The 26999-nt window shown below is 48.2% G+C and overlaps 1 protein-coding gene across 1 annotated transcript in view; it reads left to right on the forward strand.

Moving 5' to 3' along the window:
• The window catches only part of ABCA13 (ATP binding cassette subfamily A member 13), a 366745-nt gene that overhangs the window by 8545 nt on the left and 331201 nt on the right, over positions 1-26999 (forward strand). Inside the window, exons 3-8 of the mRNA XM_042977198.1 lie at positions 13095-13249; positions 13454-13482; positions 16896-17059; positions 18831-18961; positions 23143-23276; positions 26783-26947. Coding sequence (XP_042833132.1) covers positions 13095-13249; positions 13454-13482; positions 16896-17059; positions 18831-18961; positions 23143-23276; positions 26783-26947 — 778 coding nt within the window. The remainder of the gene's footprint in view (positions 1-13094; positions 13250-13453; positions 13483-16895; positions 17060-18830; positions 18962-23142; positions 23277-26782; positions 26948-26999) is intronic.

Genomic DNA, 26999 nt, shown 5'->3' on the forward strand with positions numbered 1-26999 from the left:
AGGACTCCCCTTCTTGCCAGCACGTGGGGTTTTGGGGTCTCCTTACTTTGGCCGTTCTCATGGTGGAGTCGTGTTATCTGAGGTATTTTTCATGTATTTCTCTAGCCATGAAGGATGTTGTAGTACCGGGATTTGTACGGAGTAGATATGTGGTCACCTGAACGAATATCTATTCCTCAGTTGTGTTTGCTCATCAACCCCAGTTTCCGGCTGTCAGCGCCCAACCCCCTAGAATTTTCCGAGTGCTCCGGGCTGTAAAGGTGTCTTGTGTTATGTTAATGAAGGCGACTCTTGGACCCCTCCCCAGGGCTGGGGGGTGGGCACTGGTTGCCCAGGGAAGCAACCTTTGGGATTAGAGGTTAAAACTTTCCTGCCCACCCCCCTATCCCCGGGGGGGGGGGGGGGGGAGGGAGGGCGGAGGGGCTGGAGGTTAAATCAGCCAATGGCCCCTGATCTAATCGATGGCGCCTTCATTAGGAGATCTTCTTACAAAACCCAAAAGGCCCAGGGGTTCAGAGAGCTTCCGGGTCAGTGATCACGTGGAGATGGGCGAGCCCTGGTACCTGGGGAGGCAGGGCGCTCCATGCCCCATCCCCAGACCTGGGTCTGAGCCCCTCTTCCAACTGACTGTTGGTTCGTATCCTCGGTCACCATCCTTTAATAAACCGGTAAACGTATGTGTTTCCCTGAGTTCTGGGAGTCATTCTAGCAATTTACGTTTTTTAAAAATTTATTTTAAGTAATCTCTATACCCAACGTGGGGCTGGAACTCACAACCCTGAGTTAAGAGTCACCCAGGCGCCCCCATCCTGGGCAATTAATCAAAGCTAAGAAGGAGGCTGTTGGAGCATCCAATCTATAGCAGGGCGGTGGGGAGCACAGGTGACAATAGCTATAAACTGGCGACTGGAAGCTCAAGTGGGGGAGGGGCAGTGCTGGGGGACTGAGCCCTTCTCCTGCGGGGTCTGACGCGGTCTCCGGGTGGATGGTGTCAGAGGTCCGTTGAATTTTTGGACACTGCTGGCGTCCGAGAATTGCCTGGTGTTGCCAAGGGGTAGGGGGACCTGCCCCACGTTGGAATTGGGTCCGGAACCGTAAAAGAGAGGGTGAGTGTCTTTTCGTGTGTTTATTGGCCATTCGAACCGGGTGTGTGTGTGTGTGTGTGTGTGTGTGTGTGTGCGCGCGCGCGAAGTGTTCGGTCAACGCGCGCGCGTGAAGTGTTTGGTCAACTCTTTTTATTACAATTAATCGCTACATTTTAATCTTTGTTTTTGTTGAATCCTTAGAGTTTTTTACATATCCTGATTACAAGTCTTTTATCAGAAAGACTTATGGGGAATATCTTCTTCCAGTTTCTGAGCTGTTTTCTGAAAGGAAGCGGGTTTCTTTCTTTCTTTCTTTTTTTTTTTTTTTTTTTCATTCAAACAGAAACGTTTACTTCATTGGAGATCGCAAAGATCCTCAGGAAGGAAAGAAGATTTTCTCCTTCTTTTAGAAGTTTTGTGGTTACAGCTGTGGTTTAGGCACACAATCCATTCTGAGTACATTTTTGTACGTGATGTGGGGCAAGTGTTGAGGTTTATCTTCTGATGGGTGTTGAGTTGTGCTCATATCATTTGTTGGAGACCGTCCTACGCCCATTAAACTATGTTGGTGCCTTTGTTGCAAACCAGGTGTTCCGATAAAAATATGTAGTTGTGTTCTTGCACATCTTATTTCAGTGCATGATTTCTCTTTGGCAAATAGTCTCAGTAACTATTGCTTTAGAGAAAGTCTCGAAATCAGGTGGTATAAGACCTTCGCCTTCGTTTTGTTTTCCAAAATTATTTTAGTTCTTTTGGATTTCTGTGTGAACTTTAAAATCAGCGTGTTTGTTCTTTGTAAAAATATTGTTATTATTTTTTAAATGTTTATTTATTTTCGAGAGAGAGTGTGAGCAGGGGGAGGGGCAGAGAGAGAGGGAGACACAGAATCCGAAGCAGGCTCCAGGCTCTGAGCAGTAAGCACAGAGCCCGATGTGGGGCTCGAACTCATGAACCGTGAGATCATGACCTGAGCCAAAGTCAGATGCTTAACCAACTGAGCTGCCCAGGCACACCTCTTTTTTTTTTTTTTTTTTTTAAGTGTTTATTTTTGAAAGAGAGAGGAGAGCATGAGCGGGGGAGGGACAGAGAGAGGGAGACAGAGTATCTGAAGTGGGTTCTGCGCTGACAGCAGTGAGCCTGATGCGGGGCTGGAACTCACCGAGAGATCAAGACCTGAGCCAAAGTTGGATGCTCAACCGACTGAGCCACTCAGGTGCCCCTCAGCTGGTTTATTCTTACAAAAAACCTCCTGGGATTTTGCTTGGAATTACCTTAAAACAAAGCAAAACAAAGCCTTGGTTCTTAGTCTATTCACAGACTTGTGCAACCATTACTATAGTCAATTTTAGGATGTTTTTCGTTACTCCAAAAAAAATGCCCACCTGTATCCATTAGCATTTACTCCTCATCTCTCCCTCCCCCCCCCCCCCCCCCCAGCTCCCCCCACTCTCGTAGCCTAGACATCCACTAACCGGCTTTCTGTCTCTGGGCTTTTGACTGTTCTGGGCCTTTCAGGGAATTCGGCAACTCGCAGGTGTTTTTGTAACTGGCTTCTTTCACTCGGCACAGGGTCTCGAAGGTTGGTCCCAGGTAGCGGGCGTGAGTACTCCATTCATGTGTATTGCTGGCCAGATTCCACCGTGCGGCTCTCCTACGTTTCGTTTCTCTGTCCCTTGGCGGATGGTCATTGGAGTCGCATCTACACTTTGGCAATTACGAATAACGCCGCTACTGACATGCATACGCAGTTTTTTTCTGTGGACTTATGTCTTCCTTTCTCTTGGGGATATGCTAGGTCGTATGGTGACTTTGGGTTGAATGTTTCGAGAAACAGTCGCTGTTTTCCCGGAATGGCTGTACCACGTTATCCTGCCACCAACGCTGTATGAGGGTCTGCTGGTCCATAGCCTCACTGGTGCTTAGGGCTTTTAGAGCACAGCCATCCAGGTGGGCACAAAGTGGTGTCTCATTGTGGTTTCGATTTACATTTCCCTGATGGTTAATTGTTATGCCCAGAATTCGTGATCCCCAAAGACCACTAGGGAGCCGAGTCCGATGCAAAACCAAAAGAACCTTTATTCCAGCTAGCTCGAGCTCAATCCCCTACCTGCACTGACGCAGCGGTGAGATACCAGGGAGAGAGAGCGAGTTTCAAAAGCACAAAGGTTTTATAGGGGTCTAGGGGCAGTTGGTGAGGTAATGGCTGTGGCCTCAGCCGATTGGCTGGGGAAGGGTCGTGGCCTCGGCCGATTGGCTGGGGAAGGGTCGGAGTCCTGTTACGCAGGTTGCTGGGCGTGTTTTGATCAGAAAGTTTGAACGGGTGAGCGGGAGGAGGCGCAGTCTGAGGTTTCTGAGATTTTCCCGGAAAAGGGGTCATGTCGGGGACATAGTCACTCAAGGTGGAGAACACAGAACAAGATGGAGTCGGCCAGCGTAGGCCCGCCCTTTCATAATGACGTTGGCCACCCTTTCACTGCTCACTGGCCATTTGTGTATCTTCTTTGGTGAAATGTCTGTTCAGATCCTTTGCCCTATTTATTTATATAATTTTTTAAGATGTTTATTTATTTTTGAGAGAGAGAGAGAGACAGCGCCAGCAGGGGAGGGGCAGAGAGAGAGGGAGACACAGAATCCGAAGCAGGCTCCGGGCTCTGAGCTGTCAGCCCAGAGCCCCAACCAGGGATCAAACTCATGAACAGTGAGATCATGACCTGAGTTGAAGTCGGATGCTCAACCGACTGAGCCACCCAGGCACCCCATTATTTTTTAATGTTTGTTTTTGAGAGAGAGAGAAAGAGAGACAGAGACAGAGTGTGAGCAGGGGAGAGGCAGAAAGAGAGAGAGAGGGAGAGGGAGACACAGAATCCAAAGTAGGTCCAGGCTCCGAGTTGTCAGCACAGAGCCCAATGCAGGGCTCAAACTCATGAACCGTGAGATCATGACCTGAGTCAGTCAGATGCTCAACCGACTGAGCCACCCAGGCACCCCATTATTTTTTAATGTTCGTTTTTGAGAGAGAGAGAAAGATAGGGACTGACAGTCTGAGAAAGAGAACTCATGAACCGTGAGATCATGACCTGAGCCGAAGCTTGATGCTTAACCGACAGAGCCCCCCAGGCGACCCACATTTGCCCATTTATAATCGGGTTATCAGTCGTTTTGTTATTGAGTTGTGAGAGTCTGGACACAAGCTCTGTACCAGAGACATATGATTTGCACATATTTCCCCCACCCCCATTTTGTTGGTCGTTTTTCCACTTGGTTCATTGTATTCTTTGGAACATACTGTGTTTAATTGTGATGAAGTCCCACTCATCCATTTTTTTCTCATGTTCCCTGAACTTTTGGTGTCCTATCTAAAAGGCGTTGTCTGACCCATGACCATGAAGGTTTACTCCTTGTTTCATTCGGATAACTTTTTAGTTTCAGCTCCTAAGTTTTGGTCTATGATCCATTTTGAGTTGGCCTTTGTGTATGGTGTGAGGAAGGACTCTGACTTCATTCTTGTGCGTGTGGATGGCAGTTATCTCAGGGGACTGCTTTTAATGTATAGATTAGTCGAGAAAGAACTGAGATTTTAACAACATGGAGCCTTCCAATCCATGAGCATCATATAATGTCTCCATTGATTTAAGTTTTCTAGAATTTCTCTCAGGAATGTTTTGGTAGTTTTCAGTTTTATGTACATTTTGTTAAATGTATTCTTAAGTAGTTCATGTTTTTTGGTATTGCTTACAATTTTTTAAAAATATGGACAACCATTGCTGTGGCTTTTTAATATAACCTTTAGGATTTTTTACATACATGATCATACCATCTGTAAATAGTTTTACTTCTTGTTTTCCTTGCCTAGATGCTTTTTCTTTCTTTTATTTAGAGTTTAATGTGTTCTTAATCTACTTAAAAAATTTATTTTAGAGACACAGGAAGCAGGGGAGAGGGGCAGAGGGAGAGAGAGAGAATCCTAAGCGGCTCCAAGGTCAGCATGGAACCCTGAGATCATGACCTGAGCCAAAATCAAGAGTTGGATGCCTAATTTACTGCACCACCCAGGCTCCCCTTAATCTACTTTCTTTATGACCAACCTGAGATTATTGCTTTTAGACCTTTTCTAATGTAAAGATTAAAAGCTTCATATTTCTTCCTGGGCACTGCTTTCAGCTATCAGAAATTTCGATATGTATTTTCATTTGCATTAAGTTCAAAATATTAATTGATTGGCACTGTGGTTTCTTCTTTGACTCATGGGTTATATGTAGGTTACATGCTTAATTTCTAAGTGTTTGAAGATTTTCCTTAGATCTTCTTTATTGCTAATACACGTATAATTCCACTGTGGTCCGAGAACTCTGCGTGATTTAGGTCTTTTTAACTTTGTTGAAGCTCATTTTATGGCTCTGGTATATGGTCTCCTTTGATGAATATTTAACATGAAACCAAGAAAATGATTTGCCTTCTGCTGGTGGGTGGGATTTGTTCAAATCTTCAACATCTTTACTGATATCCTGTCTCCTTGTTCTATAAATTGTCGAGAAAGCAACTGAAATCTCCAATCATAATTGTGGAATTTTCTATTTTTCTTTTCAGTTCTCTTGGTCTTTGCTCTGTTTACTTTGAAGCTCTGATGTTGGTGCATAGAGGCTTTCAAATTGTTATATTTTCTTCATGGACCCATTTATCATGACCTAATGGTGCCGTACGATCACATCTCTTATGCATGTAGTGTATTTTATTATATATGCAACAATTAGTATACATAATACACATTGTGTTGTATAATGATATGTAATCTCTTTATTCTGGTGGTGGTCAGTGTTTTGAAGTCTACTTTGATATTTACATAGATGCAGTAGTTTTCTTTGGATCAGTGTCTCACAACGTGTCTTTTTTCGTCTTTTTACTCTTTGCCTATCTGTATCTTTACATTTGAAGTTTAGACAGCACAGGGCACCTGCGTGGCTTAGTTGGCTAAGCATCCGACTTTGGCTCAGGTCATGATCTCACGGTTCGTGAATTTGAGCCCCGCGTCGGACTCTGTGCTGTCAGAGCCTGGAGGCTGCTTCCGATTCTGTGTCTCTGTCTCTCTCTGCCCCTCCGCTGCTCATGTCCTGTCTCTCAAAAATAAATACACGTTAAAAAAAATTTAAAAAAAAGTTTAGACAGCATATAGTTGGTTCTTGCTTTATTTTCCAGTCTGACAATCTGCCTTTTAATGTAGGGACTATTTATACTTAATATATTGAATTTATGTATTGGCACTTGCTTTCTTTTTCTTTTTTCTTTTTTTATTTGAGAGAGAGAGAGAGAGAGAGAACGAGAGAGAGAGAGAGAGAGAGAAAATCTTAAGCAGGCTCCACACTCAGTACAGAGTCCTATTCGGGGCTCGATCCCATGTCCCTGGGATACTACCTGAGAGTCTGATGCTCAACCGACTGAGCCACCCAGGCACCCTGGGACTTATTTTCCGCTTTTGTGGTCTCTTCTGTTCTCTCCTTTTCCTCTTTATTGCCTTTATCTATGTAAATTGAGTATTTTTTATTTCACTTTTCTACACTATTGCTTTATTTACTCTACCTTGTTGCTGTATTTTGCTAACAACTTCTGCTGCTTCATAGTAGTGTATGTGTATGATGTAGCAGTGATTTCTAGAAGCAGATTTCAAGTCAAGACATAAATACATTTTTAATTTTGATGGTGTTTTCCAATTGCTCCTTGATGGGGATTATAATATTCTGCATCTGTCTTCCAAGATGTGAGGATATCTTTTTCCCTGGTGAGGTCTTATTAAACTTCGACATTTCTACTTATCTGATTTCTCATCTATTTCCATGCTTGTTTTATTTTATATTTCATTACATTTCATTTCATTTTTAAAGTAGACTCTATGCCCAATGTAGGGCTTGAACTCACAACCCTGAGATCAGGAGTCGCATGCCTTACTGAGTGAGCCAGCCAGGTTTCCCATCTCATCAATTTTCTGATGAGAAACAATGTATCAGTACAGTTCTATTTGCATTTTTCTTATTATAGGGATGTTGAACCTATTTTTATACCTCCACATACACTTTATACTTCTTTTCCCTGTAAAATATTTATTCATGTCCTTTGTCCATTTTTCTCTTGGTTTGTAATTTTTCTTCTTGATGTCCAGAAGCTCTTTACATATTAAGGCTCTAAACCCTTTGTGATAACGGTTGTAAATATTGTTACCTGAGTTCATCATTTATTTTTTGACTTCATTACTTTTTAACTTTCATTTTGAAGTGATTATGACTTTAAAAAGTTGTAAAATGGTACAGTGAGTTTGACTTCTTCAAATCGTGAGCTTCTATGACTCTAGTACAATATCAAAACCAAGAAATTGACATTGTTACAATATTGTTAAGTAGACTCCAGATCTTACTCTATTTTCATCAGTTTTACACGCACTCATTTGTGTGTGTGTGTGTGTGTATCTCTATACAATTTGATCTCTTGTATAGGTTCATGTAACCACCATCACAATCAATATATATCTTGATCGTGTTCAATCGGTATCTTGTATCCGTTTAATCAATGCACAGAAAATCCTTCAGGATCTCCCTGCATAGCTGTGCCCACCCCTCTGTCTTGTCCCCAGCAGCCACGAGTGTCCTCTGCCTCCATACATTTCTCATTTTGAGCTGTAATTATATATAAATTACATTATGTACAATTATACAGCATTTAGATAAATTTTTGTGAGGTCACATAAGGTGAATTACATAGACTGTAACCTTAGGAGGTTGGTTTGTTGTTTTCCACTGAGCGTGATGCTCTTAAGGTCTGTCTGTCTGTGTTGTTCCATGTGCCATTGGTCCATCCTTATTGCTGAAGAGCATTTCAACTTAGGTTTCCATAGAAGTTTTTGTCTTTTTTTTAACAGTTATTTTACTGGTAGTTCTTTTTAAATGTTTATGTATTTATTTTGAGAGAGAGAGGGAGAGTGTGTGTGTGTGTGTGTGTGTGTGTGCTTTTGAGCTCACGTCTGTGCAAGCAGGGGGAGGGCAGAGATAGAGAGAGAGAGAGAGAGAGAGAGAGCGAGACAGCGAGAATCCCAAGCAGGCTCCACACTGTCAGCATAGAGCCCGATGTGGGGCTCAATCTCACGACCATGACCCTGGGATCATGACTTGACCTGAAACCAAGAGTTGGATGTGTAACCAATGGAGCCACCCAGATGCCCCAGTAGTTTATTTGTTTGTTTGTCTATTATTATTTATTTATTTATTAAAAAATTTTTTTTAACCTTTATTTTTTTGAGACAGAGAGAGAGAGACAGAGCATGAATGGGGGAGGGTCAGAGAGAGAGGGAGACACAGAATCCGAAGCAGGCTCCAGGCTCTGAGCTGTCGGCACAGAGCCGGACGCGGGGCTTGAACTCACAGACCATGAGATCATGACCTGAGCCTGAGTTGGACACTCAACTGACTGAGCCTCCCAGGAGCCCCAATTATTATTATTTAGAGAGAGCATGCCCACAAACGGGGGCGGCGGAGGGAGCAGAGAGAGAGAGAGAGAGAGAATGCGCAAAGTGGGGCTCAAGCTCACCCCAAGCGGGGCTCACGCAATATGGGGCTCAAACGCACAAACCGTGACACTATGCCCTGAGTCAGAGTCAGACGCCTAACTACCCGGGTGCCCCGGGATCCTGTTTTAAAGGGGCTTTTCCGAGGGAGACACTGCTGGAGAAACACTGACTCCAGGGTCCCCTCGGTGGCTCTCAGTTTCCTCGTCAGAAACTAAGGGCTGGGCCTGAGCGCTTCTGCTGCTTCTGATGCACTGAGGCCCTTTCTGGAACCCGGTGAGCACCGCTGGAGGCCTCCTTTGGTTCCTGCTCCTCTGAGAGGGTATTAGCAGTGGGAGGGCTGAGAGACAAGTTCCATCCCCTGGCAGGTGGCCTTTTCTTGAGTGTCATGACCCCCTGCCCCCCTCCCCTCCCCCCACTTCCTTCTATACCTCACAAGGTCAGGCATTCCTTGATAAGGGACCAAAGACAGACCTGGACTCAGGAAGGCACAACTTGCTGTCCACCCAAATCCTACTACAGTTTTGGGACTTCCCTGGGCCCGCTCGCACGCGCCCTCTCACACCGGCACACGTGCGCGTGCACACTCACACATCAGTGTTTAATCCTGGGATTTTCTATGTATTTTTCCCACCGTAAACACTTCTCATGATCTGGTCTTAGGGACAATCGAGGTACTTTTGAAATAACAATTGGAAAAAGAACATCCGACCAGCTCATTGTGACAGCGACACTTGCCTTGGAGTACAGCAGTGTGATACGGTGTGATTAATTCTGAGGGTTCCCAGCAGAGGTTCCAAGGGCCCCTTTATTTATTTATTTATTTATTTATTTATTTGTTCGTTCGTTCGTTCGTTCATTTAATTTTTAAACTTAAATTCAAGTTAGTTAACGCACAGCGTAGGATTGGTTTCAGGAGTAGATTTCAGCAATTTGTCACTTATCTATTAACACTCAGGGCTCATCCCAACAGGTGCCCTCTTTAATGCCTGTTACCCTTCTAGCCCATCCCCCCACCCCCATCAACCTCCCACTTTGTTCTCTGCATTTAAGAGTCTCTTATGGTTTGCCTCCCTCTCCCTTTTGATCTTATTTTCCCTTCCCTTCCCCTATGTTCATCGGTTGTCTTTCTCAGATTCCACATTGGAGTGAGATCATATGCTATCTGTCTTTCTCTGGCTGGCTTGCTTTACTGAGCATGATATATTCTAGTTCCATACAGTGGAATACTACTCAGCGATGAAAAAGAATGATGTCTTGCCATTTGTGACATCATGGATGGAACCGAGGGTCCTTGGAATCCTTTCATATGAGGCGATGACAGAAGTTATAAGTGCTTTCTTGTACTTGACCCCACTCGAGGTGAAGGCCACCCTTTAGGAGGTGAGGTTTCCGTGGAGCGTGACAGAAGGTGACTGGTGACATTCAGCGTGTGGCTGGGCCTGGCCCTGGCCCTGCTGTGTCACTGCATTGAGTTTCAGCAAATCCATGTAGATTCTCTGGGCCTCATTCTTCGTGTTTAAGTGGACTGTGCCCTGAAAGGCCCTGAATTGGTTTTACTCACGTGTCAGTGTTGTTGGATCTGTTCTGACCTCATGGCAGGTCAAATGACCGTGTCCGAGGGAGGGATCAGACACGCTTCGATATTATCAAAGCAGGCAGATTTACCTGGTGACAACTGCTACTTCGTGGTCACGGTGTTCTCTAATTTGCAAAGTGCAGGAATTGGGATTGAACGAAATCTCGTAAACTCTGTAACTCTCTAATCAGGAATAATGCCCCCCAGCTTCAATTTTTTTTCCTCGTGGATGTGCTAAATGTGATGGGACACCTGATCCCTTCAACACACTCCCAGCAGCTTGTGAAATGATTTCCTATTTTATTTTAAGTCTGTTGTGCCTTACCGATTAAAGATAAATTCCCACGGGGGGCGCCTGGGTGGCTCTGTCAGTTAAGCATCCTACTTCGGCTCAGGTCATGATCTCACGGTTCGTGAGTTCGAGTCCCACGTTGGCTCTGTGCTGTCAGCTCAGATCCTGCTTCAGATCCTCTGTCCTCCTCCCTCTCTGCCCCTCCCCTGCTCTCTCTCTCCCTCAAAAATAAAAAAAAAAATTAAAAATATAAAAAATAAAATAATAAACATTGAAAATGAAATGAAATGAAGTCAAATGAAATCAAAGGCAAATAAAAACCCAAAGAGGGGCGCCTGGGTTGATTGAGTGACTCTTGATCTCAGCTCAGGTCTTCATCTCAAGGTCATGAGTTCAGGCCCCACATTGGGCTCCACGCTGCGCGTGAAGCCTACTTAAAAAAACAAACAAACAAACCCAAGAAAATGTTTCTCACAAATGTGACAAAGGGATACTATGTTTAAAACCTAAGTGGACATGGGGAAGGAAAAAAAAAAAAAAAGAGGTTAGAGTGGGAGAGAGCCAAAGCATTAGAGACTGTTAAAAACTGAGAACAAACTGAGGGTTGATGGGGGGTGGGAGGGAGGGCAGGGTGGGAGGGAGGGCAGGGTGGGTGATGGGTATTGAGGAGGGCACCTTTTGGGATGAGCACTGGGTGTTGTATGGAAACCAATTTGACAGTAAATTTCATATATTAAAAAATAAAAAAAAATTAAAAAAAAAAAAAACAAAAAAAAAAACCTAAGTGGACAGTGGACATCCCGATGGGAAATGGACAGCGGCCTGAATATCTGGCCCACCGCTGGCCCCCTTGGAAACGGGTCTCTGACTTCTGTCCTGGTGTCCACAGGGCATCGTGAACGTGGGCCTCAGCGACACCTCCCTGCCCCGCCTTGTAGAGCTGTCCTGCTCTCCAGGGGCGGAGGCCCCCCTTTCCACCTGGGGCAGAGGCCCCCCTTTCTACCCTGGACATCCCGCACCCTGCCTCTCCCCAAAGCCCCTTCTTCATGGTGCCCGAGGTTTGTTCTTTCAGACGTATAAGATGTGCAGACATGGAAATCACCACGTGGCCAGCCCTCGGTGTCTCTAGGGAATGGGGGGGGGTCGCCCTGGGAGGGGCTGTCCCTCCGGGGTCAGCAATCAGCAGCCAGGTGTCAAAGCCTCGGAAACACAGAAAATAAAGTGGGTGTGGCAGCACACCCCACACCGAGTCCTTTAAAGGCTCACAGGGATGTATGTGAGTCTGTCCATCTCCCTTTTTCTTTGTTTTCCTTTTTTTTAATGTTTATTTATTATTTTTGAAAGACAGCGAGACTGAGCATGAGCAAGGGAGGGGTAGAGAGAGAGGGAGACACAGAATCCGAAGCAGGCTCCAGGCTCTGAGCTGTCAGCGCAGAGCCCGACTCGGGGCTCAAACTCATGAACTGTGAGATCGTGACCTGAGCCAAAGTCGGACGCTTAACTGACCGAGCCTCCCAGATACCCCTGATTTCTTCTTCTTCTTTTTTTTAATGTTTATTGATTTTTTGAGAGAGAGAGAGAGTGTGCACGCAAGCAGGGGAGGGACAGAGAGACAGGGAGACACAGAATCTGAAGCAGCTCCAGGCTCTGAGCTGTCGGCACAGAGACCGACGTGGGGCTCGATCCCACGAACCATGAGATATGACTTGAGCCGAAGTCAGACGCTCAACCGACTGAGCCCTCCAGGTGCCCCCACCTCCCTCTTTGGAAGCCTGCCTGTCCCTTCCACCTTGTCCTGGTGGACCCTACCTCCCCCCGCAACCAGAGGTCTCTTCTAGAATTGAAATGAGACCCCATTGTCCCTGGTGAAGCCTGTCCCAGCTCCCCCTGGTGCCCACACAGGGTCCTGCCCATGACCGTCATGTGGCTGCATGTATCCACACCATAGGCTTCCCTCTCTCGTTCCCTTGTCTCTCCCCCTCTCCTCTCTGTCTCTGTCTCCCTGGCTGACCCCTCAGCCCCTTCCCATTTCTGGGCTTTTGCACGTGCTGTCTCCAGCCGATACGCCCCTGGACCCCAGTCTTTCCATCACTGGGCCATTTTGTCTTTCAGATGTCAGCCTGAGAGAACGGGAGAGGGGGCTTGGCCTCCCCTGGGCCTGCCTGAGTGCCCTCTGGACAGACTTTCCACCCCTTGCCCGGCGGCTCGCCCAGCTGGCTAAAGCACTACGGGGGGTGGGGCGTGCCTGCTCACCTCCCTCCCATGTCTTCCGCACTTGGGGCCTGGGCCGGTCATGGAGACACGGTCCCCAGCCCCTCTCACGGGGCGTGCTGAGAGAGGGAAACACGTGGGACCACCAGTAACCGTATACAGTGGCTGAGCGTCACAGATAACGGAGAGATTGATGACAACGTTCAAATTTTCAATTGGAAGGTCAAGGAGAGAGGGTGCTGCAGGGCAGGTGGGTGGAAGGGTACATGCGTGCCAGCTTGGTGGACGTCACGTGGGCACTCGGTGTCGAGCCCGCAAACCCCGAGGGAAGGGGGCCCCGTGCAGAATGATGTCCATGGTACTCATTCCACTTATTTCAAGTTCGTCCAGGTTCTGGGCTGCAGCTGGCCGGCCCGGGAAGGTCAACAACCTGGCCTTCCTGGAAGAGGTGCGGGAGCTCGCCGAGGAAGTTTACGACATGATGGACAAGGCAAAGATCTTACAGGAACTTTGGGCAGGAAGATCCAAGGGCCCAGGCAAGTCTGTCTCTGAGTGTCCACCCCCGACCCGGGCCCGGGCTGAGCGTGCCCCACGGAAGCTGAGGACCCAGAGTGCCCTTAAACGTCCTATTGAAACCCTAATTCCCCTTCCTGCCCAGGGGGTGGGGCTTAGAAGGAGGTGCTCAGTACATGGTCTCTGATCGCTTACTGAACTAATATCTGAAATCTCTTTTATCGTAGATTCTTCTCATGGCTCCAGTTTTTTGGCAGTAAGTATTTTAACAAGAATTTGAAACTTAGTCTCCGGACACATAGTGGTTAAGTTCAAAGCACTGGTTTTTATTTTATTTTTCGAATACTTCTTTTTCTTTCTTTTTAAAAAAAATTTTTTTAATGTCTGTTTGTTTTTGAAGGTAAGAGAGCATGAGCCGGGGAGGGGCAGAGAGAGAGGGAGACACAGAATCCGAAACAGGGTCCAGGGTCTGAGCTGTCAGCTCAGCCCGACACGGGGCTCGAACCCATGAACCATAACATCATGACCTGAGCTGAAGTCAGATGGTTAACCAACTGAGCCACCCAGACACCCCATCTTCTTTTTCTTTTTTTAAGTAAACTCAACCCATAAGGTGGGTCTTGAACTCACAACCATGAGATCAAGAGTTGCACGTTCCACCGACAGAGCCCATTGGGCACCCTTGGAAACTTCTTTTTTTCTTTAACTTTATTTATTCATTTGGAGAAGAGAGTGTGAGTGGGGGAGGGGCAGAGAGAGAGAGAGAGAGAGAGAGAGAATCCCAAGCAGACTCTGTGCTGTCAACACAGAGCCAGACTCAGGGCTCGAACCCATGAACCGTGAGATCGTGCCCTGAGCCAAAGTCAAGAGTCAGATGCTCAACCAGCTGAGCCAGCTGTGCACCCCCAAACACTTCTTTCCAATGATTTGGTTCAAGGTTCAACTAGTCCAAGGTTAGGTTTTCACATCCTATGTAGAAGCCGTATGTGAGACAGCCAAAGTCAAGTTATGTTCTCAGGTGAGACTCTGGGCCTGGGGAGAGCAGAAGGTGAAGGTTGGGGCCCTCAGCAGTTGGCAGGTGACCCGGAACAGGTGGCGTTGTCAGATGGACTTGAAGTCCATCTGCTCTCAGGTTTGAGATGTGGGTGTTTGACACGTCCCTCTGACTCGCTCTGGGCACACACCCTGCAGGTAAAGGCACTAGTTTTGTCCCCAGGACATTTGACACTATCTGGATGCACTTTGGTTCCCCCCCCGCCCCCCGCCCGCCAAGGGGGAGGGGTCTCAGGACGCTGAGACAAGCGCCGTGAGCCTGTGGGAGACTCAGCCTCACTGTCTTCCTCCAGCCGCACTCCAGCCACCAGCGTAAGGGTGTGCAGTTGGCCCATTGAATTTCACGGGGCTTGGGTGTTTTTTTTTTTTTGAAGTTCATTTACTTATTTTTTGAGATGGAGAGAGTGAGTGAGCGCGGGAGGGGCAGAGAGAGAGGGAGAGAGGGAATCTCAAGCAGGCTCCGTGCTGTCAGAACAGAGCCCGAGTCAGGGCTCGATCCCACGACCCTGGGATCATGACCTGGGTGGAAACCAAGAGTCAGACGCTGAAGCGACTGAGCCCCCAAGCGTTCCAGAGCTTGGGTATTTTGTGATGACATGGGAGGGGAGGAAGGATCTGTCACACGAGGGCTATGGGGACAAGGCGGGAAGGTGGCCATGAAGACAGTGCAGGATGAGTGGGTGGGCGTCCTGGGAGGCCGGGGGGAGCAGCTGGACAGGGAGTATGTGGAATTGAACTCACTTTGGCATGGCAGTCACCACTCCAGCTTTAGCGGAAGGTAGGCCTGGGACAGGAAGTCTGTAGGAATCACAGACCCGCCTACGTTGGGGATGGTGGCAGTGAGTCGCAAGCCAGGGCCTCCAGAGAGGGCAGGAGGTGGCTGGCTGGCTCGTCCTTCCCACTGAAGAGGCCCGGAGGCAGCCCACCCCTCCCCCCCGCCCTTCGCCAGGGGCGTGCAGCTGTTGGGGGTTTACTGAGAACAGCACCGTCGGAGGGTAGTTGTAAGGCTCCTCTGGGGGTGCGGGACCCTGGGCTGGGCCTGCTGAGGGCCGTGCGGGCGCAGAGCACAGACGTGGGTCTGTCCCCTCCCAGCTGCCACCGGGAGGAGGGTATGACTCCCCTGGGGGAGCCTGGTGGCTCCGGGATAATCTGGTTTTGGCTTTGCCATTGCTAGCGTGCAGTATGAGAAGCTCGGGCATCTAGAATGATCCCAAGTGTCTGTACCACGTGCCAGGTACGAATGGGTGCTTCTGGACAGAGCCAGCCATCCTGTTAGAGTTGGAGTTTGCTTCCTGTTTTCCCCACATACCCTTTTCTCCTTTCAGTCCTGCCCTGCTGTTCCAACCTTCCCTGCTTTGGTCACAAGGCTAGTTTTTACTTATTTTTTAATTTTTACTTCTTTAGGTTTATTTATTTATTTATTTATTTATTTATCTATTGAGAGTGTGTGTGTGCACGCACGTGGGAGGGGCGGAGAGAGAGAATCTCAAGCAGGCTCCACACTCAGCCCGGAGCCCGACTAGGGGCTCAGTCCCTCAAAATCACTGCCTGAGCCGAGACTGAGAGGCGGTCGGACGTTCAACTGACTGAGCCCCCAGGTGCCTCACAAGGCTGGTTTTTAAAGCGGCTGGTTTATGCCTTCAGTGAGATGGATTCAATGTCACTTCACCACACCGTTGCCTGGGGGGGAAACCCTTCCAACTTGCACCCACTGGAATGAACATCTTTAATGGTTTCCCTCCATGTTTCGTAAAGTTTCATTCTTTCTTTCTTTAGTCATCCCTGCACCCAACACGGGGCTCGAACTCACCACCCTGAGATGAAGAGTTGCCTGCTTTTCCAACTGAGCCCTCTGAGCCCCCCTCATTTGTTTTTTGTTTTGTTTTGTTTTTTTAATCCAGAAGAAACATCTGGTCCGTGGTTTCTTATTCCCTGGCTGGTGTTGTCGAAAAATTCTTTTTTTTTTTCTTAAATTTTTTTTAATGTTTTTATTTATTTTTGCGACAGAGAGAGACAGAGCATGAGCAGGGGAGGGGCAGAGAGAGAGGGAGACACAGAATCAGAAGCAGGCTCCAAGCTCTGAGCTGTCAGCACAGAGCCCGATGCGGGGCTCGAACCCACAGACTGTGAGATCATGACCTGAGCCCAAGTCGGATGCTTAACCGACTGAGCCACCCAGGCGCCCCTCCTTATTTTTTTTAAGTTTATTTATTTATTTTGAGGGAGAGAGGGCACACGTGCACGCAGGGGAGGGGGAAAGACAGAGAGAGAGAGAGAGAGAGAGAGAGAGAGAGAGAGAGAGAGAGAGAGAATCCCAAGCAGTGTCCACATGGTCAGCGTAGAGCCTGATGTGGGACGTGAACTCACGAACCGTGAGATCATGACCTGAGCTGAAATCAAGACTCGGACGCTTAACTGACTCACTCAGTGCCCCCTATTTTCACACTATTTGAACTCCTAACCCAACGGACAGATTTTCAAATCTTGTCTGTTCCAAATAGTGACATACCGGGCACGAGTCTCTACGGCCAAAGTTTTCAGCAGCCAGCCCAGCCCCACTGTTTGGAACAGTAAAAACACGGAAGAGGGAAATTCTTGGTATTGTTTTTCTGTCAGATGGATCTCAATAAGACAGAGGAGGTGATCTCGAAATTGGAAAAGCTCCACCAGCAGCCCCACATCTGGAATTTTCTACGTCTGCTGCCGAGACTGTATGCCCACGACACTGGCGTCGCAGACCGCATCCACATGGGGATACGCCTCCTCCAGGCAGCTCTGAAGTAAGTGCAAGAGAAAAATCGAACCAATGACAGGTGTGTTGGGTCTTTTCTCCTCACCTTTTTCACAGGGAAATCTATATCTCTGGGAACATCTCTTGTTTGATACAAGAAAAAATCCAGGATCGCGGCGTCTTGAATTGGCTGGGACTCTTGCCTCCCTGTGGGTGCTCCTCATCTACCTGTGAATATTTTATCAAGTGCAGTAATGTTGTCAGAGCCCACTCCCCCCCGATCGAAGCAAGTTAACATTACATCATTAACGTTTCCTATATTCCTGTAGTTTTAATTGTTATTATTATTATTATGATGTAAAGATTTTATTTGTAAGTAATCTCCACACCCAATGTGGGCCTCGAACTCACAATCCCAAGACCGAGAGTCACACGCTCCACTGATGGGCCAGCCAGGCGCCCCTTTAAATGATCATTCAAAAAATTTTTTTTAACGTTTACTTATTTTTGGGAGACAGAGACAGAGCATGAACGGGGAGGGGTAGAGAGAGAGGGAGACACAGAATCCGAAGCAGGCTCCAGGCTCTGAGCTGTCAGCACAGAGCTCAACATGGGGCTCGAACCCATGAACCGTGAGATCGTGACCCGAGCCGAAGTTGGATGCTTCACGGACTGAGCCACCCAGGAGCCCCTCATCCCTCTTTTTAAAAGTTTATTTATTTATTTTGACAGAGGATTGGAAAATTCTAAATTTGGACACGGCTCTCCAAGTTGTTATGAAGGCGTATTTGTCAATGTAGGACAATGGAGCATATATTTGACAGTTTGTTGGTTTGATTTATAACTTTTGTATGTGAATAGAGTGGGTATGCTTCTACACGCATCCTTGCTCTAAGCCCTGAATGTGTTAGCACGGGCAGCGAGCGGGCTCTTTGGAGACAGAATTCCAAATTAGAGGTTACTGCTGAATGTTGTTGAACCCTATCAGCTCTGGCATTCATTTTACTCCTCTGTTTTGCTTTGGTGACACAATACCAAGAAAATCTGCATGAAGTGTATTCATTATACTTCAATGATTAAATAAACCCACAAAGAACAACTACCATTTAAAAAAATTTTTTTAAATGTTATTAATTTTGAGAGAGGGGGAGAGAGAGAGAGAGAGAGAGAGAGAGAGAGTGCAAGCAGGGGAGGGGCAGAGAGAGAGGAAGACACAGAATCTGAAACAGGCTCCAGGCTCCGAGCTATCAGCACAGAGCCCGATGTGGGGCTCGAACTCACGGACCTTGAGATCATAACCTGAGATGAAGTTGGATGCTTAACCGACTGAGCCACCCAGACGCCCCCAAGCTTGATTATTTGTAATTATACTTAATATATCCTTATAAAAAGTAGATATTTAAAGAATAAAATCAGCACAATTTATATGTGGATTCCCTGAAGCCCCTTGTTCTGTGAAACAGGCTGGTGACCACTGATCGTGCCCCTGACTTATTCAGACCACAGGGCACCCAGTGGGGGATGGGGTACGTGGTGTTCCTGGAGGGCACCTCCAAATTGTAAACGATGATCTGAACGTGAAGCAGCCCGCCTGCCTGCCCATTTGCTTTGCTGAGATGACAGAACTTTGGACCCTGGCCAGCTGTGCCAGGTGACCATTAGTCCCCAGCCCAGGGTGGCATTTGAAGCCACGGTGAATGCCTGTGTGTCAGTGGTGGGCCACATCCCGCAAAGGGCTTTGACCTGGCTGGTGGGCATGAGTCAGTGCAGCCCCGTGTGCTGAGCTGGCTCACCTCCCTTTGCTTTTATTTTCGTTGCAGTTCCTTGGCAACTTTGGAAGATTTAGACTGGCTGCCGCTCGACCACAGGTTTTCCACTGTTTCCGAAATCGCACTGAATGTGACCCTTTCGATGCTGACGTTTCTGCAGGAGCAGGGAGCAGCCACCCCTGGTAGGTGGGCCTGAGAGCTCGTGGGAAAATTCGTTTCCCTAGTGAACTTTGTCGATAGCCAGCACAGAGCAGAGATGCTGTTCAAGAAACGACTTAATGAAAATGTCAAATGCCAAAGGATCCCATTGTTTCTGTTAAAAGGGAGAAGGAGACTGGAAATTTGGAACTCCGAACTGCATTTGACTTTCCACTGTTGAAATTCTGTGGCCATTGCTAATACATGGGCTAGTTTTGATTAGGAAATAGGTGATCTTAAGATTCTTTTTAAAAAGATGTTTATTTATTTTGAGAGAGAGCGAGTGAGTGACTGGGCGAGAGGGAGAGAGAGGGGGAGAATCCCAAGCAGGCTCCAGGCTCAGTGCGGAGTCCATGTAGGGCTTGATCCTTCAAAATCGTGACTTGAGCCGAAATCAAGAGTCGGACGCTCAACTGACGAGCCACGCAGGTGCCCCTAAAATTCTTTTCTTTGACGTCCTCTAAGGTTAGATCTATCCTTCGTTCTGCAATTTGAATCTTTCCTCTCTCCTCTGCTCCTATTTGGGAGAAATCTTTGAAAAATAGTGAGGCTGGTGAGAAGAGGCAGGGGGATGTGGATTTGGAAAGCCCACGAGCTGAATGAACAAACCCCTTCTGCAGGGGAAGGGATGGAATTACTTGGCTCTATTCTTGACCCACGATATTCTTTCTTTCTTTTTTTCATTGAGTGTTTATTACACTTAGGGGTGCCTGGGTGGCTCAGTCTGTTGAGCGTCTCGATTTCAGCTCGGGTCATGATCCCAGGATCGTGGGATCCGGCCCGCGTCGGGCTCTGTGCTGAGCATGGAGCCTGTTTGGGGTCCTCTCTCTCTTTTTCTATCCCTCTCTCTCTCTCCTGTCTCTCCCTCTCTCCTCTCTCTCTCTGTCTCCTCTCTCTCGTCTCTCTCTTTGCCCCTCCCCTACTAGCACGTGTGTGCTCTTTCTCTCTCTCTCTCTCAAAAAGAAGTTTTTATTAGAAAAAGAATATTTATTTTATGTTGACAAAATCGTATGTGTTTAAAGTGTACAGTGTGACAGTTTGAGACACGTGTACATCGTGTAGTTAGTACCACAATGGCATCAGCGAGCCCATCTATCACCTCCCATAGTTAGTTACCTTTTCTTTGGTGATAACACTTAACGATCTCTTAGCAAATTTCAAGTATATGATACACTGTTATTGATTAGAGTCATCTGGCTATACATTAGGTCTCCAGAACTTACTCATCTTATAACTAAAAGTTTGCACCCTCTGACTGGTATCTCCCCATTTCCCCACCTCCCAGTCCCATAGGCGCTATTCTGCTCTGTTTGGCGTATTACTTCCTGAATTGCCAACTGGACCTGAATATTTTACTTTTAGTTATCTTTTTCTCTTTCTCTACTTCTGTGCCTGTAAGGGAGATTCATGGAGCAAACTGTGGAGTTATAATTTGTACATTTATCTATCTGTCATTCCTGTACCCATCCACACATTCATCCATTCACCCACCTGTCCACCAGGCAGATACCCAACCATCTATCCACACATCCATCCATCCATCCATCCATCCATCCATCCACTCATTCTCCCCTACAGTAAATGCTTATGGAGTATGTTCTAGGAACCAAACACCATTCCATGAATGGGAATAAAAAACTGGATAATACATGGTTCTTGCAACAGGGAAGTCATGTTTAGTATAGGAGACAGATGTGCCAATGAAGAAAAAGCAAAACCCAGAGTAGGGATCTGCATCTTTCTCAGGAAAAGCATCAAGGAGAAGTTTTGAAGGATGAGTTCTACTTCACCAAAGACATGAGGAAGCATGGCCACGAAGAATTGTATGTGAAGCTCCCTGTGTATTTGATGTTCAGTGTTTCTGGGGTCGTGGGTGATGGTAGGAGGTGATCCAGAAAGAGACCCCGGGCCAGATCACAGAAGAACGCTGGACCAGCAGTCAGATATGCTTTGTGGAGAGATATTCCTGGCACAGATATGAGAGCTAGGTTGGGGGCAGGCAGGCCTGGGGCCAGGAGCCCAGGTTCCTGTTCTCTGAAGTCTATCTCTTGACCTATGTAATGAGGTGGTTACACACAGATTTCTAGCCCTTCCAGACTTCTCTGGCTCCTTGGAACAACCCAACATGACGCCCTCCATCACCCCAGTCACACCCAGGTTTTTCCCTGTTGCTGGTGACTCAGCGTAGGGAGACCCCTGCCCCCAAGGAGAGCTTCTCTGCAGCTCTGCAGAGTAATTCTGACACATTCTGAGAGCAGGAGAGATTAGTGGTTACAGCTCAGGGCTGGGGATCAGATCTGGGTTTGAGTCGTGACTAAATCGAGCAATGTGACCTTGCGTGGCTCTGGATGTCTGCTTCCTTACGCCCCCAAAGAGGATAATATTACTGCACCTGCCTGGTGTGCTGTGTAGAACTCACCTGGCGACGAAAGTGCCCTCGATACGTAACAAATGCTAGCTTAAAAGTCTCAGAACCAGACTTTGACCCCTTTTATGCAAAGACAGCCAGACGGAGAGTGAGGAGTCTTGGATCCCTGGGGTCTGTCTTTTTCCAACACCTTCCTAAAGTTCCCCGTGGCCGGGCCTGTTTTGTAGGTGGCAGGACTGGGCCTTTTCCGTTGACCCACAGCGTCAACTTAAGGGCACCGAGAGGTTATGCACCTGAGAATGGTTTTGTGGTCCTTTGCACGTGTGGACACTGAGCAGATGCATGTTGATCGCGGTCTGAAGTCGTCTCGCGACGGGATTTCAGGTGGAGGCTCACCTCGGAACTTACAAGCTTTTGTGTTTGCCATCATCAGGCCCTGCTCGCAGAAACTATGTCAAGCCTCGGGGGGCGGGGGGGAGGTCTTGGAATTATATTTCGGGCATGCCATTTCCAGGTGGAGTTGCAGGATCATTTGGGTACCTAATGAGTTTTATTTATTTATTATTATTTATTTATTTAAATGTGTATTTATTTTTGGGGTGCCTGGGTGGCTCAGTCGGTTAAGCGGCTGACTTCGGCTCAGGTCATGATCTCGCGGTCCGTGAGTTCGAGCCCCACGTCGGGCTCTGTGCTGACAGCTCAGAGCCTGGAGCCTGTTCCGGATTCTGTGTCTCCCTCTCTCTGACCCTCCCCTGTTCATGCTCTGTCTCTCTCTGTCTCAAAAGTAAATAAATGTTAAAAAAAAATTAAATGTGTATTTATTTTTGAGAGAGTACAAGTGGGGGAGGGCCAGAGAGAGAGGATGACAGAGGATCCGAAGTGGGGCCTGCGCTGACAGCACAGAGCCCGGCCGATGTGGGGAGCTCGAAGTCATGAACCTCGAGATCATTACTTGAGCTGGAGTCGGATGCTCAGCGGACTGAGCCCTCCAGGTGACTCCTAATGAGTTTTCTACCTTGATTAACTCTGTTAAGGGAACTTTCATCTACGACCTTAAATAGTTTTTAGAAATGTGGTTTTCAAGACTGCAGTATTGGGACGCCTGGGTGGCTCGGTCGGTTAAGCGTCTGACTCTGGATTTCTGCTCAGGTCATGATCTCATGGTTTGTGAGATCGAGCCTTACGTCGGGCTCTGTACCGAAGGCACAGAGCCCGCTTGGGATTCTCTGTCCCCCAATCCGCTTGGGATTCTCTGTCCCCTTCTGTCACTGCTCCTCCCCCCCCACCCCCCATGAACGTGAATGCGTGTGCACTTTGTCTTTCTCAAAAAAAAAAAAGACTGTGGTATTTTATGCTATGAATATACCGTAATTTACGCTTTTCTCCCATGCTAGATGCTTACCTGGTTTTTAATGTTTAATCGGTCTAAAACCAATGTGGTAGCATTGTTGTTCATTACTTTTTCTTCATGCAGCTGATGAGGTTTCTTGAGATAGATTTTTAGGAGTGAAATTAGCGGGCTCAGTGATTTGAATTTCGTGAAGTTCTTGACATAGGTTGTCATGTTTGCTCTGGAAACTCTGCGATCATTAATACCAGGGGCACCTGCTGTCCCAGCAAGCTCTCTGTGGCGTCCGGTGCTGGCTCCTGTTGGCTTTAACGACTTGATTGTCTGCGTAGCCTTTGCTCTTTATTTACTTTTCTTGTAGCAGCGAACAAGGTGTTGTTTTCCGATTTACGTCAGATGTGTCACAAAGTGGAAACAACTGATGGCATAAATTGTTGGCTGTCTTGCAGACTTAGGATACACCTTGTCCCTGAAGAAGCTGGTGTGGGATCCACAGAAGGTCCAGGCTGACCTGAAGTCCCGATTTGGTTTTGATGACCTTCATGCAGAACAGATCCTGAATTACTCAGCCGAACTACAGGAGGTACGCGTTCCTGGTGCTTCTCTGTGAGAGTGCTCCTTTGAGAGTGCTCCCAGGGTGGGTGGGAGGTGGGATGGGAGGATGGAGAGCCCCCGTGCACGTCGGGCGTGCACAGGCCCCTGCTGGCAGGCCCCTGCTGGTTTGGCCTTTCTGGGAGTGTCCCTTCCTCTTACCTTGTCATTTTATCCCAGCCCCAAAGGCAGTCTGGAAGTACGGCAAAACCTTGGGTTGTGTGTTAACTCATTCTGCGAGTGTTCCATGGGACAAGCAAGCGTTCCTAATAAATGTTAACTTGGTAAACGAGCGATGTCTTGCAACACGAGTCGTACGTGACGCCGAATGTCACGTGATCACAACTGAGCCAATGGTTCTTGAAATTCGCTTTGATATACAAGTGTTTAGATGACAAGCGTGTTTCCGGAGCGAATTAGGCTGGGAAACCGAGGTGTGACTGTAGTAGGAAGTGATTCTCGCTCTTGGCACTGGCCGCGGGGAGAAGCCAGGCTGGGGAGGGAGTGAGATTCTGCAGCTGAGGCGGCAGGGAACGAGGGGGCAGGAAACGACTGCTCTCCAGGCTGAGATGCTGTCACCGGGACGGCAGGACCCGCAAGGTCACAGGCCCCCTGGACTCAGCAGATAGGGGCCTCCACCGTGCACACTGTGTTCTGGAAGGGGCTCCGCCTGCACGGCTTCCTTTTGTCCCTGGCGCGGACACTTCTGCTCTGCGTGGTGCAGGACCCCAGAACTGTACCTCTGTCTCTGTTTGCTGCACGGATGCCCCCGGCGTGAGGGCCTTTCTGGTGCAGCCCCTGGGTCAGGGCTGAGGGACTGACAGTTTGGACAAGACCTGAACCCTCCTGTTAGGGTCTCGGTCTGTGCTCAGGGCGAGTTCTGTGCTCAGGTCTGTGTTCACTCGCTTTCCTGAGTTCCCATGACCTGGCACTTCCCTCATGGTGTTCACCTTGACACGAGCTACCGTTGGCTTTTCACTTTTGGGTTACAGGTCTGAGCGGCGAATCTGGGGATGTCACCCTGGCCTCAGCCAGGCACGGCCGCTAACTGCTGAGTGGCGAGGCGGCTGGAAAATTCCTTCTGCCACGCAGGTCTTACACTTGGCCGGGAGACGCGGTTTTCCGTTCCTCTGTCACATCTGGTGCAATTTCGTGAACCATCTCTCTCCCGTGGGACTTGGAGTTGTGCCCTTTGGCGTCTTTCGTGGGCGGTGTTGTAGACGGCATAGGAACGCCCCAGCTGCTGACTCTACTCCCGTATTGTCCGTACTTCCCGACCCCGTTTTCTCATCAAATTACAAAGAACGTTTACCTTGAGAGGGCAGGTATTTTGAGGGGTGCCTGGGTGGCTCAGGGGTTAGGTGTCCGACTCTTGATGTCGGCTCAGGTCACGATCTCACAGTTCGTGAGTTCAAGCCCCGTGTCGGGCTCTGCGCAGACAGAGAGGAGTCTGCTTGGGATTCTCTCTCTCCCTCTCTGTCTCTGCCCCTCTTTGGCTCACTGTGTGTGCACCTGCACACACACACTCTCTCTCTCTCTCTCTGAAAGTAAATAAATTAAGAAAAGAAAAAAAAAGAAAGGCAACTATTTTGGGATTAGAATTACAAGGAAAACGGTCGGGGGACAGCACAGAGCATATGTCACGGGTAGGAGTCACCTGTGGCTGCTGGTACGAGTTATCACCAACACTGTTGCCCCACACAGCACACACTCATTACCACATGGCTCTGGGAGTCAGAAGTCTCACACAGGTCTCCCTGGGCTAAAATCTGTGTCCCCCGGTGCTGTTTCTTTGCTCTTCCAGCTTCTAGAAGCCTCTGTGCTCCGTGGCTCGGGGCCCCTTCCCTAGGCTAGCGATAGTGGACTGAGTTTTTCTCAGAATGTGTCAGTTCTGGCTCGGTTGCCTTTCCCTCCCACATTGAAGGGGCCCTGTGATTTCATGGGGCTCGTGGATAATCTGGAATGATCTCCCCGTCTCCAGGTCTGCTGGTTAACAACCTTAAGGCAACTGGCCAACACCACTCTTAATCTATTCACAGGTTCTGGAGTTAACATGTGAGCACCTTGGGAGACCATCACCCTGTCCCCCACCCCACGGAGGGCCCCTCAGGAGCCAGCATCGTGATGGTTTCCTGGGTCCTGCCCTGGGCCTGCCTGATTGCAGGCGCTGCCACTCTGGGCCTCTGCTTATGCGGCCCCCAGAGCAGAGGGATCTTTCTCTCTTCCTTTCTCCACTCCCCACTGAGCAAACAGCTCGATCATCTCTCACGGGCCCATGGAACTCTCGTGCCCTCTCTCCTGGGTGACCTGTGATAGGCACATTGGTGTATCTACCTCTCACAGCCCCTGTGAGTCCTGGGAGAGGGGACGGGGCCTTGTTTCCCTAACAGGTGCTGTGGCTTTGTGACTTGAGTATTAGTTCTCTGCATCCCCAAGGGGACCACAAAGGAACCAAATGGGGCTTGAATACTTTTTTTTTTTAAAGTTTATTTATTTATTTTGAGAGTGAGAGAGAGAACAGGGAAGGGTACAGAGAAAGAAGGAGAGAGAGATAGAGAATCCCAAGCAGGTTCCGCACTGTCGGAACAGAACAGGTTGTGGGGCTCGATGGCACAGTCGTGAGATTGAGCCCTGAGCTGAAAGCAAGAGTTGGACACTCGGCTGACAGACCCACCCAGGCCTGGGACGTTGATGTTTTTTCACTGTTGCCATCAGTAGAGTTTCTGAAATGTGGCCCTGAAGTTATTGTAAATCTGTGTAACTGGAACGTTGTTCGTTCCCACACACGTAGGTATTTTTACAGGGCGACATTGCAGAAACTGCATGTAGGAGTTCATTTACGGGGCGCCTGGGGGGCTCAGTCGGATGAGCGTCCGACTCTTGATCTCGGCTCAGGTCGTGATCTCACGGTTTCTGGGATCAAGCCCCGTGTCAGGCTCTGTGCTGATAGCATGGGGCCTGCTTGGGATTTTCTCTCCCTCTCTCTGCCCCTCCCCTACTTGCATACACACACTCTCTCAAAATAAATTAAAACAAAAAACCAAAAACCAGAAGTTCATTTACAGAAATAAAGGAGATATGGTTCCAAAATGTCACACTGTTTCTGACCCAGAACTCCAGTTTGAATCATCTTTGACGGATGAAGTTAGAAGAGAAAATATTTCCGGCAAAGTGGCTTTGGCAGGCCAAGGTGCCCACTGAACCGGGCTGGCCCCTGTTTGCTTTTGGCCGGAGAGTACAAATGAGCAATATTTGAGTCACCCTGTGTCCTCCATCCAGAGAAACCGCTGTTCCCACGGCTTGTGGGCCTTCGTGAAAAACAGAGTTCCAAAAGGCTTCCCTCCACGCCAACAATATAACTGCCGCTTGATCAACCTGTTAACTTCTCCCGTCATGCAAAGCCCAGAGCCCTTCCTTTGGCAAGGCGGTGGTACTATTCGTAGAAAGGAATATTCTGGAAAAAAGCGCACTTGTAAATGTATTTCATATTGTTGCCAGATTCCCACAGATGGGACCTTGGAGCGGATCGTGTGTTCCGTCTTGTCCCGAACCTCCGAGGACGAAGCTGGCCAAGAGGGTCACCCTGGAGACTGTCACCCCCGCTGGTCAGCGGCCACAGACTACCTGGTGCACGCGGTCAGCTGGCTGGAAGTCTACAAGCAGGTGCGGTGCCACTGTGAACCCCCTCGGCATGTCCGAATCGATCCCTCTCCTC

This window comes from Panthera tigris, chromosome A2, assembly GCF_018350195.1.
Source record: "Panthera tigris isolate Pti1 chromosome A2, P.tigris_Pti1_mat1.1, whole genome shotgun sequence".
Classification (NCBI taxonomy): domain Eukaryota; kingdom Metazoa; phylum Chordata; class Mammalia; order Carnivora; family Felidae; genus Panthera; species Panthera tigris.